Consider the following 13,437-nt stretch of genomic DNA (forward strand, 5'->3'; position numbering starts at 1 on the left):
TTTAAATAAATTACATTTCCATAATCTCTCGCTTTAGTAATCTAGTCTTTTGGTTCCTCTTCCTCGCCCCGGCGGACACCTTTCAGCGGCGCACCACTGATGTAACGCTGACTTCCTGCTCGTCGAGGGTCACTCACATGAGTTCACGGTTCGGAACCTGATCAGTCTGAGGAGCCGGGTCTTGTTCTTAAAGTCGCTTCGCGGGATTCGAACCATGTTGCGGTCGCTGTGTCGAGCCGGAGGAGCCATTTTACAGGTGAGTGCTAAATGTGTCCTGTTCGCTTCCGGTTCTTTAGCTCTTGAGCTGGTGTCATTCAGCGAACATCCGTGTGTGAATGATGTGAATCCACTGGTGTTCCGCCTGGTGGTGGGAACACTGGAGTTAACCAGTGAGGGACGTGATCAACTCACCAGTGAGAACATGGCTCTACCACCAGGCTCCGAAACTCCCAGTGACTCACAGCATCTACACAACTGGTTTCCTTTGTTTTGACTAGTGTGCAACAACTGACACACACACATGTCAAACTACTGATAACACACACATGTGAAACTACTGAGACACACATGTAAAACAACCGATAAACACACATGTGAAACTACTGATACATCACATGAAACAACTATTCCAACACGTGAAACTACTGACCCACACACACATGAAACAACTGATACACAGACATGAAACTGCTGACCCACACACATGTAAAACAACTGATAAACACATGTAAAACATCTGATACACACACATGTGAAACTACTGATACACACACGTGAAACAACTGATAAACACACGTGAAACAACTGATAAACACACGTGAAACAACTGATACACACACGTGAAACTACTGAGACACACGCATGTAAAACAACTGATAAACACACACACACACATGAAACAACTGAAACACACACGTGAAACAACTGATAACCACACATGTGCAACAACCACACACACACACACACACTCCATGTTGTTTAATTAGCAGAGCAGCCAGATGTCGGCTGTCTTCAGATTCTGGTGTTTTATGTCATGTCATATTTCGCTTTTGGAAATCACTTGTTCAATATTAACAGTGTTTTTCCTTGTGCTGAATTTTCCCGTGCAGCAAACCCAGAGGACAGCTCCCAGGTTGTTGGTCACACCAGCTCAGCAGCGATGGGCGTCCAGTTTGCCCATCAACACCGTGGTCCTGTTCGTGCCCCAGCAGGAAGCCTGGGTGGTGGAGAGAATGGGTCGCTTCCACCGCATCCTGGAGCCGGTACCTTCCACTGTTCTGAATGGATTTTCTTAAATCCTTTTATCAAATGCATTCTCATACTTATAGACAAAGTGTGGGTGGTCTCTCACCTCTGTCCCCTTCACTTCCTCCAGGGTTTGAATTTCCTCATACCCGTACTCGACCGAATCCGCTACGTCCAAAGTCTCAAGGAGATTGTGATCGATGTCCCGGAGCAGTCTGCGGTTTCTCTCGGTGAGAAACACAACTCTGCGTTTTTCACAACTTGTGGGAGGATGATTTTCTTTGGGGAGATCATCCATCGTTTTACTTGAGGAATAAAAAGTTCAGCTTGAGTGACGTCAAATTAAAGTGTGACCTTTGTGTCTTTTCAGATAATGTAACACTACAGATTGATGGAGTTCTTTACCTGAGGATCCTAGACCCCTTTAAGGTACGCTTCAAAATAATGTATCTGTCTAATACCTGGGAAGGATTGTCCCAACCATTGTTATTTCATACTCAGATATTTGCACATAGACGTTTTTATAAATCTCTCATTCACTTGTTTTGGTTTCCAGGCCAGTTACGGTGTCGAGGATCCAGAATACGCCGTCACGCAGTTGGCTCAGACCACCATGCGTTCAGAACTGGGCAAACTCACACTAGACAAAGTTTTCAGGGTAATGACCGACTGCTGCTGCATCGTAATCTGAACAGTGAGAAATGAAAATGTCTGATAAGGATTCTAACCTTTTTTATTTTATTTTGAAGGAAAGGGAGTGCCTCAATTCCAACATTGTCCACTCCATCAACACCGCTGCAGAGGACTGGGGCATCCGCTGCCTCCGTTACGAAATCAAAGACATTCACGTCCCACCTCGTGTCAAAGAATCCATGCAGATGCAGGTGAGCTACATATATGGACCTGAAGACGTTCTTAAGAAGTCTTAAAGTTTATTTAAAGCGAGATGACAGTTAACAAACATTGAATTCCCTCTGTGCAGGTGGAGGCTGAGCGTAAGAAGAGGGCCACGGTGCTGGAGTCTGAGGGGACGAGGGAAGCGGCCATTAACGTCGCCGAGGGTTGTAAACAATCTCAGATCCTGGCGTCGGAGGGAGAGAAAGCAGAGAAGATCAACAATGCGTTAGGTAGGTGCTCTGAGAGGGCTGGGGGGGGGGGGGGGGGGGGGCCTCATGTTTTATTCAAGTCACATGTCACTAATGTCTCGGTTCCTTCCAGGTGAGGCTCAGGCTGTGGTAGCAAAAGCTGAAGCGAAGGCCAAAGCCATCCGGATGCTGTCAGAGGCTCTGGCTGAGCAGGTGAAGTTAATTTCAATGGAACAACCATGATCTGTGTTTTAATTTATAATAAGAGGTTTATTTGGTTAATGTTGACGATTGTTTTTTTTTTGTTCATGACACAGAATGGAAACGCAGCAGCTTCACTAAATGTGGCCGAGCAGTACGTGGCTGCTTTCTCCAAGCTCGCCAAAGAGTCCAACACCATCCTCCTGCCGTCTAACACCGGGGACATCAGCAGCATGGTCACACAGGTATCTACACTTGCATTGTTAACAGCATCTGCTTTTTGCTGTCGTCAGCCATGACATTAATAGTTGTTGTCTTGTCTTCCCGCTCCTCAGGCCATGACCATCTACAGCTCGCTGGCGAAGCAGAGCCCAATCAGAGCAGAGGCGGCGGAGAAGAGGGAGGAGCTGCAGAGCCAATCGACATCGACTCAGTAGCAGAGGAATCAAAATGAACTCAAAGTAGTGACGCACAGTCAAAGGGGGAAACTGTTGTATGGTTAAGTTATCTGGATTTCCAAGGCATCGCTGTGAAGTTCACACACCTTCTACCGGCTGATTGAGGAGAACTGCAAATTTAAATAACTCCGACAATGTTCAGCTTTGAGAAATCACATCTTACCCAAGAGGATTTGTAATTTACACTGACTGTTGTTTATGTTCATTTGGAAATAAACACCAGGATCCGATTATGATCTAATTATGGTTTAACTTTCAGACTTGGTTCATGTTTTCTCTTTTGCATCCTCCATTCTGTGTGTTCACTGGTGAAAATGCGGTAATCCCAGTTACTGCCATGTTTGTTTACGTAGATCAGGTCAGTTCTTCAACAGCTCTGGGACCAGCGACTAAGAAAATTAGCTCCATGTGACGTCTCAGAAATCCCTGAAAGAGTCAGTTATTCTCAATTTGGCCCATGTGATGAGAAAAAATGTATCTCCCCGGCAAGCTGAACCCATATTTGCTGTAAAACTGTTAAGAAATAATTCCTTCCCAATAATAAGTGCACAACGTCTGGCCTAGAATCAGGTTCCTGTTCTCATCAGTTCTATTATATATATATACCAGTTATATTCATCTCTTATGTCTTTGTGGGATACATGGAATTTCAGGCTTCTCTGCGAAATTTGAGTGTCATTGATGGTATCGTCACAGAAGATGATGTGGTGGAAAGGAATGTTGTTAAGCACTTGTTTGGAAGATTGTCAAGCGACGAGGGGAAAAGCAAAATAAAAATACATAAAAACGTTTACACTGGTCCTGTGTTGTGTTTCAATGACTCGTTTTGATAACTAGGCTTTAAATTCAGTGGTGGAACTATACAAATATAATAGGAAATGATAATTAATAAAATGAAGGTGTATTAATGCAGAATATGAGGATTAGAGATTTGCTCTACATTTTTAGGGCCAGAGGACTGACAGACGTGAAGCCCTATTGAAATTGTATTAAGGCAAAATAATTGGCTTTAACATGCTCTAATTCTTACTAAAATGTGCAGAAAGTTAGAAAGTAGTGGAAATTTTCAATGAGCGCACTTGGCCCCTGATGATACTCGTTAGGCTGACTTAGAATTGTAAATAAACAAGTGATTTTATACCCATTTGTCGTCTTTTCTTTGCATACAAACAAGGTGACGCACACAAGCTAATCAAATACTACAGAACTATTTACAAAGTGCAAGAAGCAGCATAATTTCTTTAGACATATGGTCAGTCCTGTTGTTTATAAAGCAGGCTGTATGAACACCTATAGACCTGCTATATGCGTGAGAAATGAATTGATGCAATTCTTTTGTGCCAGAAGGCGCAGTACCATGGCAGAACAGCAGTGTCGCGTGGCACACTTGACCCTGGTGACCTGATGATCTTACCTGGGATGCTGACTTTTAGAATTGTAAAAAAAAAAACTGTTTCAAAGCCAACAGGAAGCCTGCTATTTTGCATTTAGTGGCCATTTTGGCCATATTCCACATTTAACTTTGAGGAACTTGAACCAGGGCTTTCATTAAATCAACTTCAAATTGAGATGAGTGTCATCACAACAAGATGGAGATACAAACTAACTCAACACGATGTTCTGTATCACGGATAAACATGGACCATGAATCCTTTGATGCTGAGCCGTAAACAAAAACTCCACTCCTGCAGTGACAGTGAGATTGGTCCTAGAACAAAAGGAAACTTTATGTCTTTTGATTATTAGGGCCCGAGCACTGACAGGCACTGACAGACGTGAGGCCCTATTGAAATAGAAGGGATTCATTATTTCTGAATGAATTTTTGACTGCTTGAAGTGAGTGACACAAACCTCCCTCTGTCCTTCAAGTGTTGACATTTTTGTGCCCTTTATTTTGGCTTAAAGGCCAAGTTTGATTGGTTTTGAGAGGTTAATCTGGTTGCAATCTTTTTTTGTACGTTATAAAATAAGTTCTTACTAACAGAGGGATACAAAATAAATACATTTTTCCAAAATGTTAAAGAAATTATAACAGTACAAATTAACTAAATAAGAAAAATACTTAATGTTTTACATTGTTTTTGTGACGTATGACGGGCTGTGGGCCTGCGAGTCTGCGCTCGGGACCATAAACCGCCACTGTTCATCATGGTGCTATGAACAAAATCGTCCGCCGCTTTGTTTCCGTCCCGTCCCACGACCGCAAAGGTTCCTAGCTGTCACCGGTCATCTAATCTCGCTGTACCCGGCGTCCCCATGCAGGTGAGGGGGGAGGCGTCACGTCGCGCTCCGCTCCACCTGAGACACCAGTGACCTCCGCGTTGTTGACGCACACACACACACTCCACCCGCGGCCGGAGAGAGGACGAACACCGCAGCGGCACAAGGTCAGTGACAGGAGCTGGAGGAGAGCTAGCTAGCGGCTAACATCTAGCGTCGTTAACCGGCCCGTCCTCTGACGGTTATCCGCTTGACAAGCCCCCGGTCGTGCCTGAACACGCGGCGGGTTCCCGGTGCCCTGGTCAAGGTGAAACTTTCCGTGGAGACACGTGGGGGCCGGATTAGCCTCCATGCCGCAGGAGCAGCTTCCACAGCCCGCTAACGTGGAGTGATTGAGTGTGTTCAGGATGAAGCGGCTCCCGGTGCTCTCCCTGCTCCTCTGCCTGTGCTCCGTCTACTTCGTGGGCATCTACCTGTTCGTGGGCGGCTTCCTGCTGGTGCGGCTGGAGGTGAACCGCACCAGCGGCTGCGGGGACGTGCTGCAGCCCGGCGGGGAGCCGGCGGACTTCTGCCGGGTCCGGCCGCGCTTCAGCCGGGCGGTGCTGCTCATCATCGACGCTCTGAAGATCGACTTCGCCCGGTTCGACCCCAGCAACGATGCGCCCCGACCCCACGAGAACAAGCTGCCGGTGCTGGAGGAGACCGCCGCGGCCAGGCCCGCTCACTGCCGCCTGTACCCCTTCCGGGCCGACCCGCCGACCACCACCATGCAGAGGATCAAGGGCTTCACCACCGGCTCACTGCCCACGTTTGTGGATGTTGGTAACAACTTTGCGTCCACCGCCATCCTGGAGGACAACCTCATCCACCAGCTGGGGACAGTAGGTGAGTACTTATACTAGGGAGGAGAGAACTTATACTAGGGAGGAGAGTACTTATACTAGGAAGATGAGTACTTGCATTGGGTAGGTGAGTACTTATACTAGGGAGGGGAGTACTTATACTAGGGAGGAGAGTACTTGTACTAGAAAGATGAGTACTTATACTAGGGATGTGACTGTTTAAAGTAGGTAGGAGAGTACTTATACAAGGTAGGTCAGTACTTATACTGGGCAGTTGAGTACTTATACTAGGCAGTTGAGTACTTATACTAGGGAGGTGAGTACTTATTCTAGGGAGCAGAGTACTTATACTTGGGATGATAGTAGTTATACTTGGGAGGATAGTACTTATACTAGGGAGGAGAGTACTTATACTAGGTAGGTGACTGCTTATACTAGGGAGGTGAGTACATATACTAGGGAGGTGAGTACATATACTAGGGAGGTGAGTACATATACTAGGGAGGTGAGTACATATACTAGGGAGGTGAGTACTTACACTAGGCAGGAGAGCACTTATACTAGGGAGGAGAGTACTCATACTGGGGATGTCATCACTTGTACTAGGAGGTGAGTACTTATACAAGGAAGGTGAGCACTTATACTAGGTAGGTGAGTACTTGTACTAGGTAGTTGAGTACTTATACTAGGTAGGTGAGTACTTGCATTGGGTAGGTGAGTACTTGCATAGTATAGTATAATATCAGTATAATAATAATATTAATAAAAATAGTGTTGTCTGATTTTTAAATCCTCGTTCCCTACGCAGGCAAGCGGGTTGTGTTCATGGGCGACGACACGTGGGAGAGTCTCTTTCCGAAGAAGTTCCACCGCTCTCTTCCCTTCCCTTCTTTCAATGTCAAGGACCTGCACACTGTGGACAATGGGATCCTCCAGCACCTCTATACCACCAGTATGTCTCCTTCATTACGCTCTTATGACAAAATACCTTTTACTCTATAAGTAACACACTGTTCATGATATACAAAGAAGAATTACTAAATTTATTGTCAGAATTCTTGCAGCCATCAAACAATCGGTGGTATTTAAGCACTGACTACATGTTGTATACACGGACGACTGTGGACATGTCATGATGTCCCCCACCTGTCCCCCTCTGTTGGTTTTGACAGTGATTGGCGGTGACTGGGACGTCCTGGTTGCTCATTTCCTCGGCGTGGATCACTGCGGACACCGGTTTGGACCCGACCACCCGGCCATGGCCGACAAGCTCACCCAGATGGACGGAGTCATCAGGTCAGACATCAGTCCAGCTGCTCTGTGCTCGTTTCACTGCGTCTTCCTGCCGCTGTCATCATCACCATGTGCTCTCTGTGTAGCATAACAGATATTCATAAGTAATCCAGACTGAAGGAGCCGGTTTTAATTTGATGTTTGATGGATTTAAAATTTTAAAACAATGGTTCTATTCCCCCTTTTCCTGCAGGTCTGTGATTGACCATCTGCAGAACGACACCCTGCTGGTGGTGATGGGTGATCATGGGATGACGGACACTGGAGATCACGGTGGAGACAGTCAGAAGGAGACTGATGCCGCTCTCTTCCTCTACAGTCCGGCCCCTCTGTTTCCCGGACCCCCGTCACAGGTCGGTACACTAGCCAACTTTTTCAAAATAATACTTTTATATGACTGTATTAAAAACCATACAATAGCTGCAATTGAAAAATACATGTTCTTGGATCATTGAAATGCGTAATAAAATGCAAAATACTATAAAATCCAAGTTCAGTCAGACTTAATGTTAAATGAAACGTTCCAGTAACAAGTTTACTAAATGTTAATTCAGAATGAGGTGACTACACAGGAAATACCACCACTGTAATGAAAGGGGGCTTTAGGCTCGATGCTGTATCAGATGCAGAGACACTTCTTTTGTAGTTCTCGGTTATTATTGTACAAGGTGGGAAGGAATCCAGCAGTCTCACAGATACATGTCACTGCACAGACATTTATTCATGATGTGCTTGCAGTTAAAGGATCAGACCAACTGTAGTGAAATGATTCTCAATTCATACTTATAATAAGCAGTTGAAATATGTATGAACTTTGTCCTGCATCTTTTTTATCTCACAGATAAATGAAGGAGTAAATAACACAACATGCTTTTATTTTCTCATGTTTGCAGAGTGAACCGGATGTAGTGCCGCAGACTGACCTGGTTCCCACCCTGGCTCTGCTGCTGGGCATTCCCATCCCCTACAGCAGCGTGGGGCAGGTTCTCTTGCCCTTATTCCCTCCTCACGGACAGGGTGCAGTGGGTAGTCTCAGCCAGCTGGAGGCGCTGTGGATCAACGCAAAACAGGTAGCATGCTTAGCAACAGTCCAGGAGCAGCAGCAGTTTAATGTTTCCACGGTTTTCCAGACGAGTTTTTAACATCATCTCTTTTTCCGTAGGTAAACCGTTTCCTGGAGACCTACTCTGGAATGGCCAAAGACATCCCACCAGAGAGCCTCTCTCGGCTGAAGGAGGACTTCTCCCGCCTCTCCTCTGAGTACCTCGCCACTGTCCGAGAGGGTCGGCCCCCCTCCCCAGAGCTGGCAGCCTCACTGCAGGCCTACCTCACTTCTGTCAGAGATACCTGCCGGGCTACCTGGGCCCGGTTCAACCCGTTAAAGATGGCGGCTGGGTTGGTCATCCTGGCGTTTGCCTGCTTGATGTGTTTCATCCTGTCTGAGCTGTCGAATGTGCTGATGAGGGAGAATGGTCTTGGACTGAAGGCCCCGGTTGTCGTGGCTCTAACAGTGGGTGTCGGTGTGGCCGTGACTCAGCTGTTCACACAGGGCTACATCGAGGTGGCGTGGTGCCTGGCGGCTGCCGCCCTCACCTCTGAACTGGTTTTCTTCTGGACAGCGTATGGATCCAGAACGGCTGCTGTGTCAAAGAACGGATCCAAATCTCTAAAGTGTGCGAGCTGGCTCAGCCTGCGTAATCTCCTCATTCCCTCTCTCCTGGTTCCTCTCCTCCGCTGCGCCTCCCTGCTCTCAGACAGCTACGTGATCGCAGAAGGCCGGGTAGTGACATTTCTCCTCTTCTCTCTGGCTCTGTATATTCCCATCCATCTCAACTGGGATGGCCTACTTTTACCGCCCAGCTATGACCCCCTGAAGTCTGCTGGGCTGGTGCCGTCTCCGGCCTTGTCTCCATCAACTGTGAGGAAAGAAAGCAGCGTCCTCCTGGCCTGCTCGGGACTCCTCGTCGGCAGCCTCTACCTCTCCCTGTCATTTCACGGCTGCCGGGAAGAGCAGGGCGACTGCCAGCCTTCGCCGTTCCTTTCTCCTCTCGCCCGGTTGCAGGACAGCCAGCTGAAGAACCTCCACTACATCTTGTCTGTCTTCTCCCTGGGCTTGTGGACGTATCTGCTGAGACGCTGCCTCCGCCACTACGGAAACCTCAACTCCTCAGGTGGGACGGTGTTCACGGCCCGCTGGATCTTACCACTGCTGTCCGTGTGCATGGGGCTGCACTGGGCTGTTAGTGCCACGCCGGAGGACAGCTTCAGGAATCTGGGCGAGCTGATCAGCCTGGCCCAGCTGTCTCTCCCCAGGGCGGCCTTCTGTCTCTTGGGCCTGGGCCTGATTCTGATCTGGCTGGATCCCCTCACTGTGTTTATCAAAACCAGGACCGCGGCCTCAGCCAGAAATTCCTCGCTACCCCCACCGAGTTACCGAGCCAGCACTGGCATCAGCCCCCAAGCCGAGCTGCACCACCTCATCCCGCAGATCTACCAGCGTATGCGCCGCTCCCTGGACGACGGCGGCGAGCGGAGGGGGGGCAGCGAGGTGGACAACAGGCCTGCTGTGGAGGCCTACGGCCTGGGAACTGTGTACTCCGCTCCCCTGCTGCTCTTCTGCGGCCTGCTGGGAATCGGCCTGCTGCTGCTGCACCCAGAGGGCATGTCGCTGTCTTTCCTTCTGCTGCTGCTGGAAATGGGAGCTCTGCTGCACATCCACGCCTCCTCCACGACCCTCGGAGGCCTCCATGGAACAGACCCTGGTACGATGAGGATCTTTTTGTGCTTCTTTTTGGTTTTGAATCACTAATTTGTCCTTTAAAAACACTGTTCACCCACTTCTCTTCTCCCTTCAGGTGGATTTAATGTTCCCTGGGCTCCGATAGTGATGTGGGCCCTGGCCGCCTCCCAGTTCTTCCACGCCACGGGTCACCTTCCGACCTTCCCCTCCATCCAGTGGGGCGCTGCCTTTGTGGGGTTCCCTGATGGACACACAGGCACCCTGCTGCCCGCCTCCCTGGTGACCCTCAACACCTTCGCCTCACACATCTTGTTCGCAGGTAACTATTCTTTATTAGGTAGAATATTGATTGAACTGGGACTAAACACAAGTTACAATAAACCCGAGAACTGGATCGTATGATTTACAGTTTGTCCCTGTCTTGATTGTCTTCAGTGGGCTGTCCACTGCTGCTGTTCTGGCCCCTGGTGTGCGAGGTGCGTGGCAGCCGAGGAGGAGGAGGAGGAGGAGGAGGAAGAGCTTGTGGGGATGAAGACGAGGACGCGGTGATGGAGATGAGGCTGAGAGAAAACCCGCAGCAGTTCAGCGCCGCTCTCCTGCAACTCGCAACACGCTACCTCTTCATCCAGGGAGCACAGGTAACCCTCACCACTGAGCAGTGGGTCATTTCACACAATCCTCATGTTGTTGTCGTTTGATCAATATTTTAAAGATTTAGTTGTGATTATGAATCTGTGAGATGAGATCAAGGCTCTAAGATATCGGATTTTCCCAAAACTTTATCATAATATAAAGGACTAAGTTATTTTAGAGGAACTGAATAGATTTCTTTACATGTAATGATTTTGGATATCGTGACTCGCGGATGTTGAGTTTGTATTCAATCCTTTGTTCGTGCATCACATCGGAACCTCTTCTCTCTCTCTCTCTCTTCACAGGTCTTTGCCTCAGTCTGTGCAGCTGCCATCCTCAGGAGACACCTAATGGTGTGGAAGGTTTTTGCACCCAAGTAAGTGCCTGAATGGATTTTCCAGCTCACTCAAACTTCACATGCAGTAAAGGCCTTTGAGGATATGGACACGGCACGAGTTCAGCTCAGTGAACAAAGACACATTTACATCCAGGATTCTTGTGCTTTTTTTTAAATGAATGTTGTGCAGGTTTTCTGTGGGATCTTAAAGCCTTAAAGTCTAGGTTATTATTAAGTTATGCCCTTAAGAAAAGTCTTAAATACATGTATGTATTATGCAACTAGGTTTAAATACGATATGATGGGTGGTTATACTTATGTTCATTTAAGGATAAAATTTAATTTCTAATGTTTGAAGAAAGTTAAACAGTGAATCTCTTGTGTCTTTGCTTCCTCCAGGTTGATGTTCGAGGCGTCTGGGTTCCTGGTGAGCAGCGTGTCTCTGCTGATCGGGGTCACGTTAGTGCTGCGGGTCGATGTCGCCGTGGGCCGCTGGTTTAAGAAAATCATCCCAGATGCGTCCAGGTAGCGACGGCTACAAACAGAACCATCACCGTCGGTGTCTAACAGGCTGATCTCCTCAAACACGTCTTATGAGGTCACGTCTTACTGTAACTTGAGGGCTACGCTGTGAGGGACCGACTCTGAGGCCTTCCCCTCCTCAGCCGGAGGGACTGAAGGACATCACATCTTGGACTGAACCACCTCCGAGCACGGGGACTGTTTTTTTTACACAGTGGTTTCAGCTGGAGCTCGTAAACCACCTCATAGAAGGCGATGTGGTTTTAAGGTCATTGAGTTCCAGAGTTACGATGAGGGAGAGGAGAGTTACTTCTGAATGTTTCTAACCGACCGAGCAACAAAGTCTCGTGGTTTAAAAAGCTTCACTAAATACAAACCGGTTTACAAAAGCTTCACAACCTGTCGCAGCTGAACCAGAACCTCAGCACTCAGCACGAAATGGGCCTTTTAATATCCAGTGGCTTTTATTTCCTCCTCCTAACCGAGGCTGACGTCACACTTTACGAGCACCAGAGCCAAAGTGACGAGTTTAATGTGACGGAAAGACGACGTCTCCACCCGGGGGGAATTCAGCAATTAAATTAAAGTAATGAGCAGGTAAATGATTCAGCCACTTTCTGCAGAAACAGAAGTCGACGTCTGGAGCAGCTTTCTTATCAGTTCGCCAGCAGGTCGACTCCATTCGGACAAAATCCATCCAAGTGCATTACAGCATGCCATTCAGGTGTCTGCTGGAGGAAGTGTACTTTTCTTTTTTCTTATGTTTTCTACCATCAAGATGTCGAAACACCCCGAGCATCTGGTCACTGCCAATTCACACAGTGTTAACTCTGCTGTGGTTCTACTTCTTTCCTGGTGGTGGGGTTTTACTTCTATGATTCCTAACTCTAATGCCTATGTTTAATTAATAATTTTTTTTTTTTTTAAATCTCTAATCTGAAATGAACCTTTTGCTCTTGATACACCTTGTCCCTGAAAGAGGTGCCAAGCTTTAACAAATGCCTTTTTGTCTCTCGTGTATGATGTCAGTATTTTTGGCCGGTGCCGGTGAACCCGGTGACGTCCAGATTCTCTTTGACAGTTAATTTATTTGTGCGGGACGTCTGAGTCCGTCTCTGCAGCCTGGAGTCATCAGCTAAAGTTCATTAGCTAATGCACGATATTGAAGGGACCTAGCGCTCGGGTTGAATTAGCGATGATGCAGATGTGATGCAGATGTGATGCAGGGACGTTTGTTCGGTTTCTGCTGCGGTGAAGGTTGTGTGACGATGGGGGAACTGTTTATTTTGTTTTTAGAATGTTTAATATATAAATAACTGATTCATTAAAAAAGTGATTTTACATCCTGTGGAGAAAATGGAATAAAACTTTTTGTACATGACGTCTTTGCCTCGGTAGCTTTCCTGTGCGTATGAGGAACAACCGGAGTGGTTTAAATTTACGACACACATGTCAGGGTTTTCAACTCTGGATTATTTATTGTTGCAGCTCAAACTAATGTTTATCGATCCGGCGACTTGATGAAGGAAGTGGGTGCTGCCACAATCTTTCATCATTCATCATTCATGGTGCTTCATTCATTATTCACGGAAGCTTTTCCACATTTCCAGTTTATGTAAGTGTGAGTAGCTGAAAGTCTCACTCCTCCTCAAATGTTAGTCGGGGAGTTTTCTAGCTTCCATCGAATAATAATAAAGTTTATTTAAAAAGCATTTGCCAAAGTACACTTTCACAATGCTTCATCATCAGCAAGAAGCAAATCAATGACGGTTAAATGCTAAAATCAGAAAGGCTTCCTGGTGGACGTATATTCTAGGAACGGATTTCAAAGAAGTTACGTTTTCAGCCGACAGATGAATTC

The 13,437-nt window shown here is 47.1% G+C and overlaps 2 protein-coding genes across 2 annotated transcripts; both read left to right on the forward strand.

Annotated features, from left to right (window-relative positions):
- The first annotated feature begins 84 nt into the window (after positions 1-84).
- Positions 85-3,780, forward strand: stoml2 (stomatin (EPB72)-like 2). Its single transcript, XM_062413205.1, has 10 exons — positions 85-256; positions 1,110-1,262; positions 1,376-1,475; positions 1,616-1,674; positions 1,802-1,903; positions 1,995-2,129; positions 2,228-2,372; positions 2,464-2,543; positions 2,648-2,776; positions 2,867-3,780. The coding sequence occupies exons 1-10, from the start codon at positions 215-217 to the stop codon at positions 2,966-2,968; spliced, it is 1,047 nt and encodes a 348-aa protein (XP_062269189.1). The 5' UTR covers positions 85-214; the 3' UTR covers positions 2,969-3,780.
- Positions 3,781-5,186: 1,406 nt separating this feature from the next.
- Positions 5,187-12,957, forward strand: pigo (phosphatidylinositol glycan anchor biosynthesis, class O). The gene is made up of 10 exons (XM_062413357.1): positions 5,187-6,094; positions 6,860-7,003; positions 7,224-7,347; positions 7,538-7,697; positions 8,238-8,414; positions 8,507-10,106; positions 10,200-10,403; positions 10,520-10,722; positions 11,023-11,093; positions 11,454-12,957. Exons 1-10 carry the CDS (start codon positions 5,617-5,619, stop codon positions 11,581-11,583), a joined length of 3,291 nt encoding a protein of 1,096 aa, XP_062269341.1. The 5' UTR covers positions 5,187-5,616; the 3' UTR covers positions 11,584-12,957.
- The last annotated feature ends 480 nt before the right edge of the window (positions 12,958-13,437 follow it).

Source organism: Platichthys flesus, chromosome 19, assembly GCF_949316205.1.
Source record: "Platichthys flesus chromosome 19, fPlaFle2.1, whole genome shotgun sequence".
Taxonomy (NCBI): Eukaryota; Metazoa; Chordata; class Actinopteri; order Pleuronectiformes; family Pleuronectidae; genus Platichthys; species Platichthys flesus.

What these genes read in the sequence shown, in the direction of transcription:
- stoml2 (XM_062413205.1), top strand. Translation starts at nt 215, where the DNA reads ATGTTGCGGTCGCTGTGTCGAGCCGGAGGAGCCATTTTACAG. An exon ending in CACTAGACAAAGTTTTCAGG is followed by an intron (nt 1,904 to 1,994) that starts GTAATGACCGAC and finishes TTTATTTTGAAG; the next exon opens with GAAAGGGAGTGCCTCAATTC. An exon ending in CAGAGGCTCTGGCTGAGCAG is followed by an intron (nt 2,544 to 2,647) that starts GTGAAGTTAATT and finishes TTCATGACACAG; the next exon opens with AATGGAAACGCAGCAGCTTC.
- pigo (XM_062413357.1), top strand. Translation starts at nt 5,617, where the DNA reads ATGAAGCGGCTCCCGGTGCTCTCCCTGCTCCTCTGCCTGTGCTCCGTC. An exon ending in TGTGGATCAACGCAAAACAG is followed by an intron (nt 8,415 to 8,506) that starts GTAGCATGCTTA and finishes CTTTTTCCGTAG; the next exon opens with GTAAACCGTTTCCTGGAGAC. An exon ending in TGGAAGGTTTTTGCACCCAA is followed by an intron (nt 11,094 to 11,453) that starts GTAAGTGCCTGA and finishes TGCTTCCTCCAG; the next exon opens with GTTGATGTTCGAGGCGTCTG.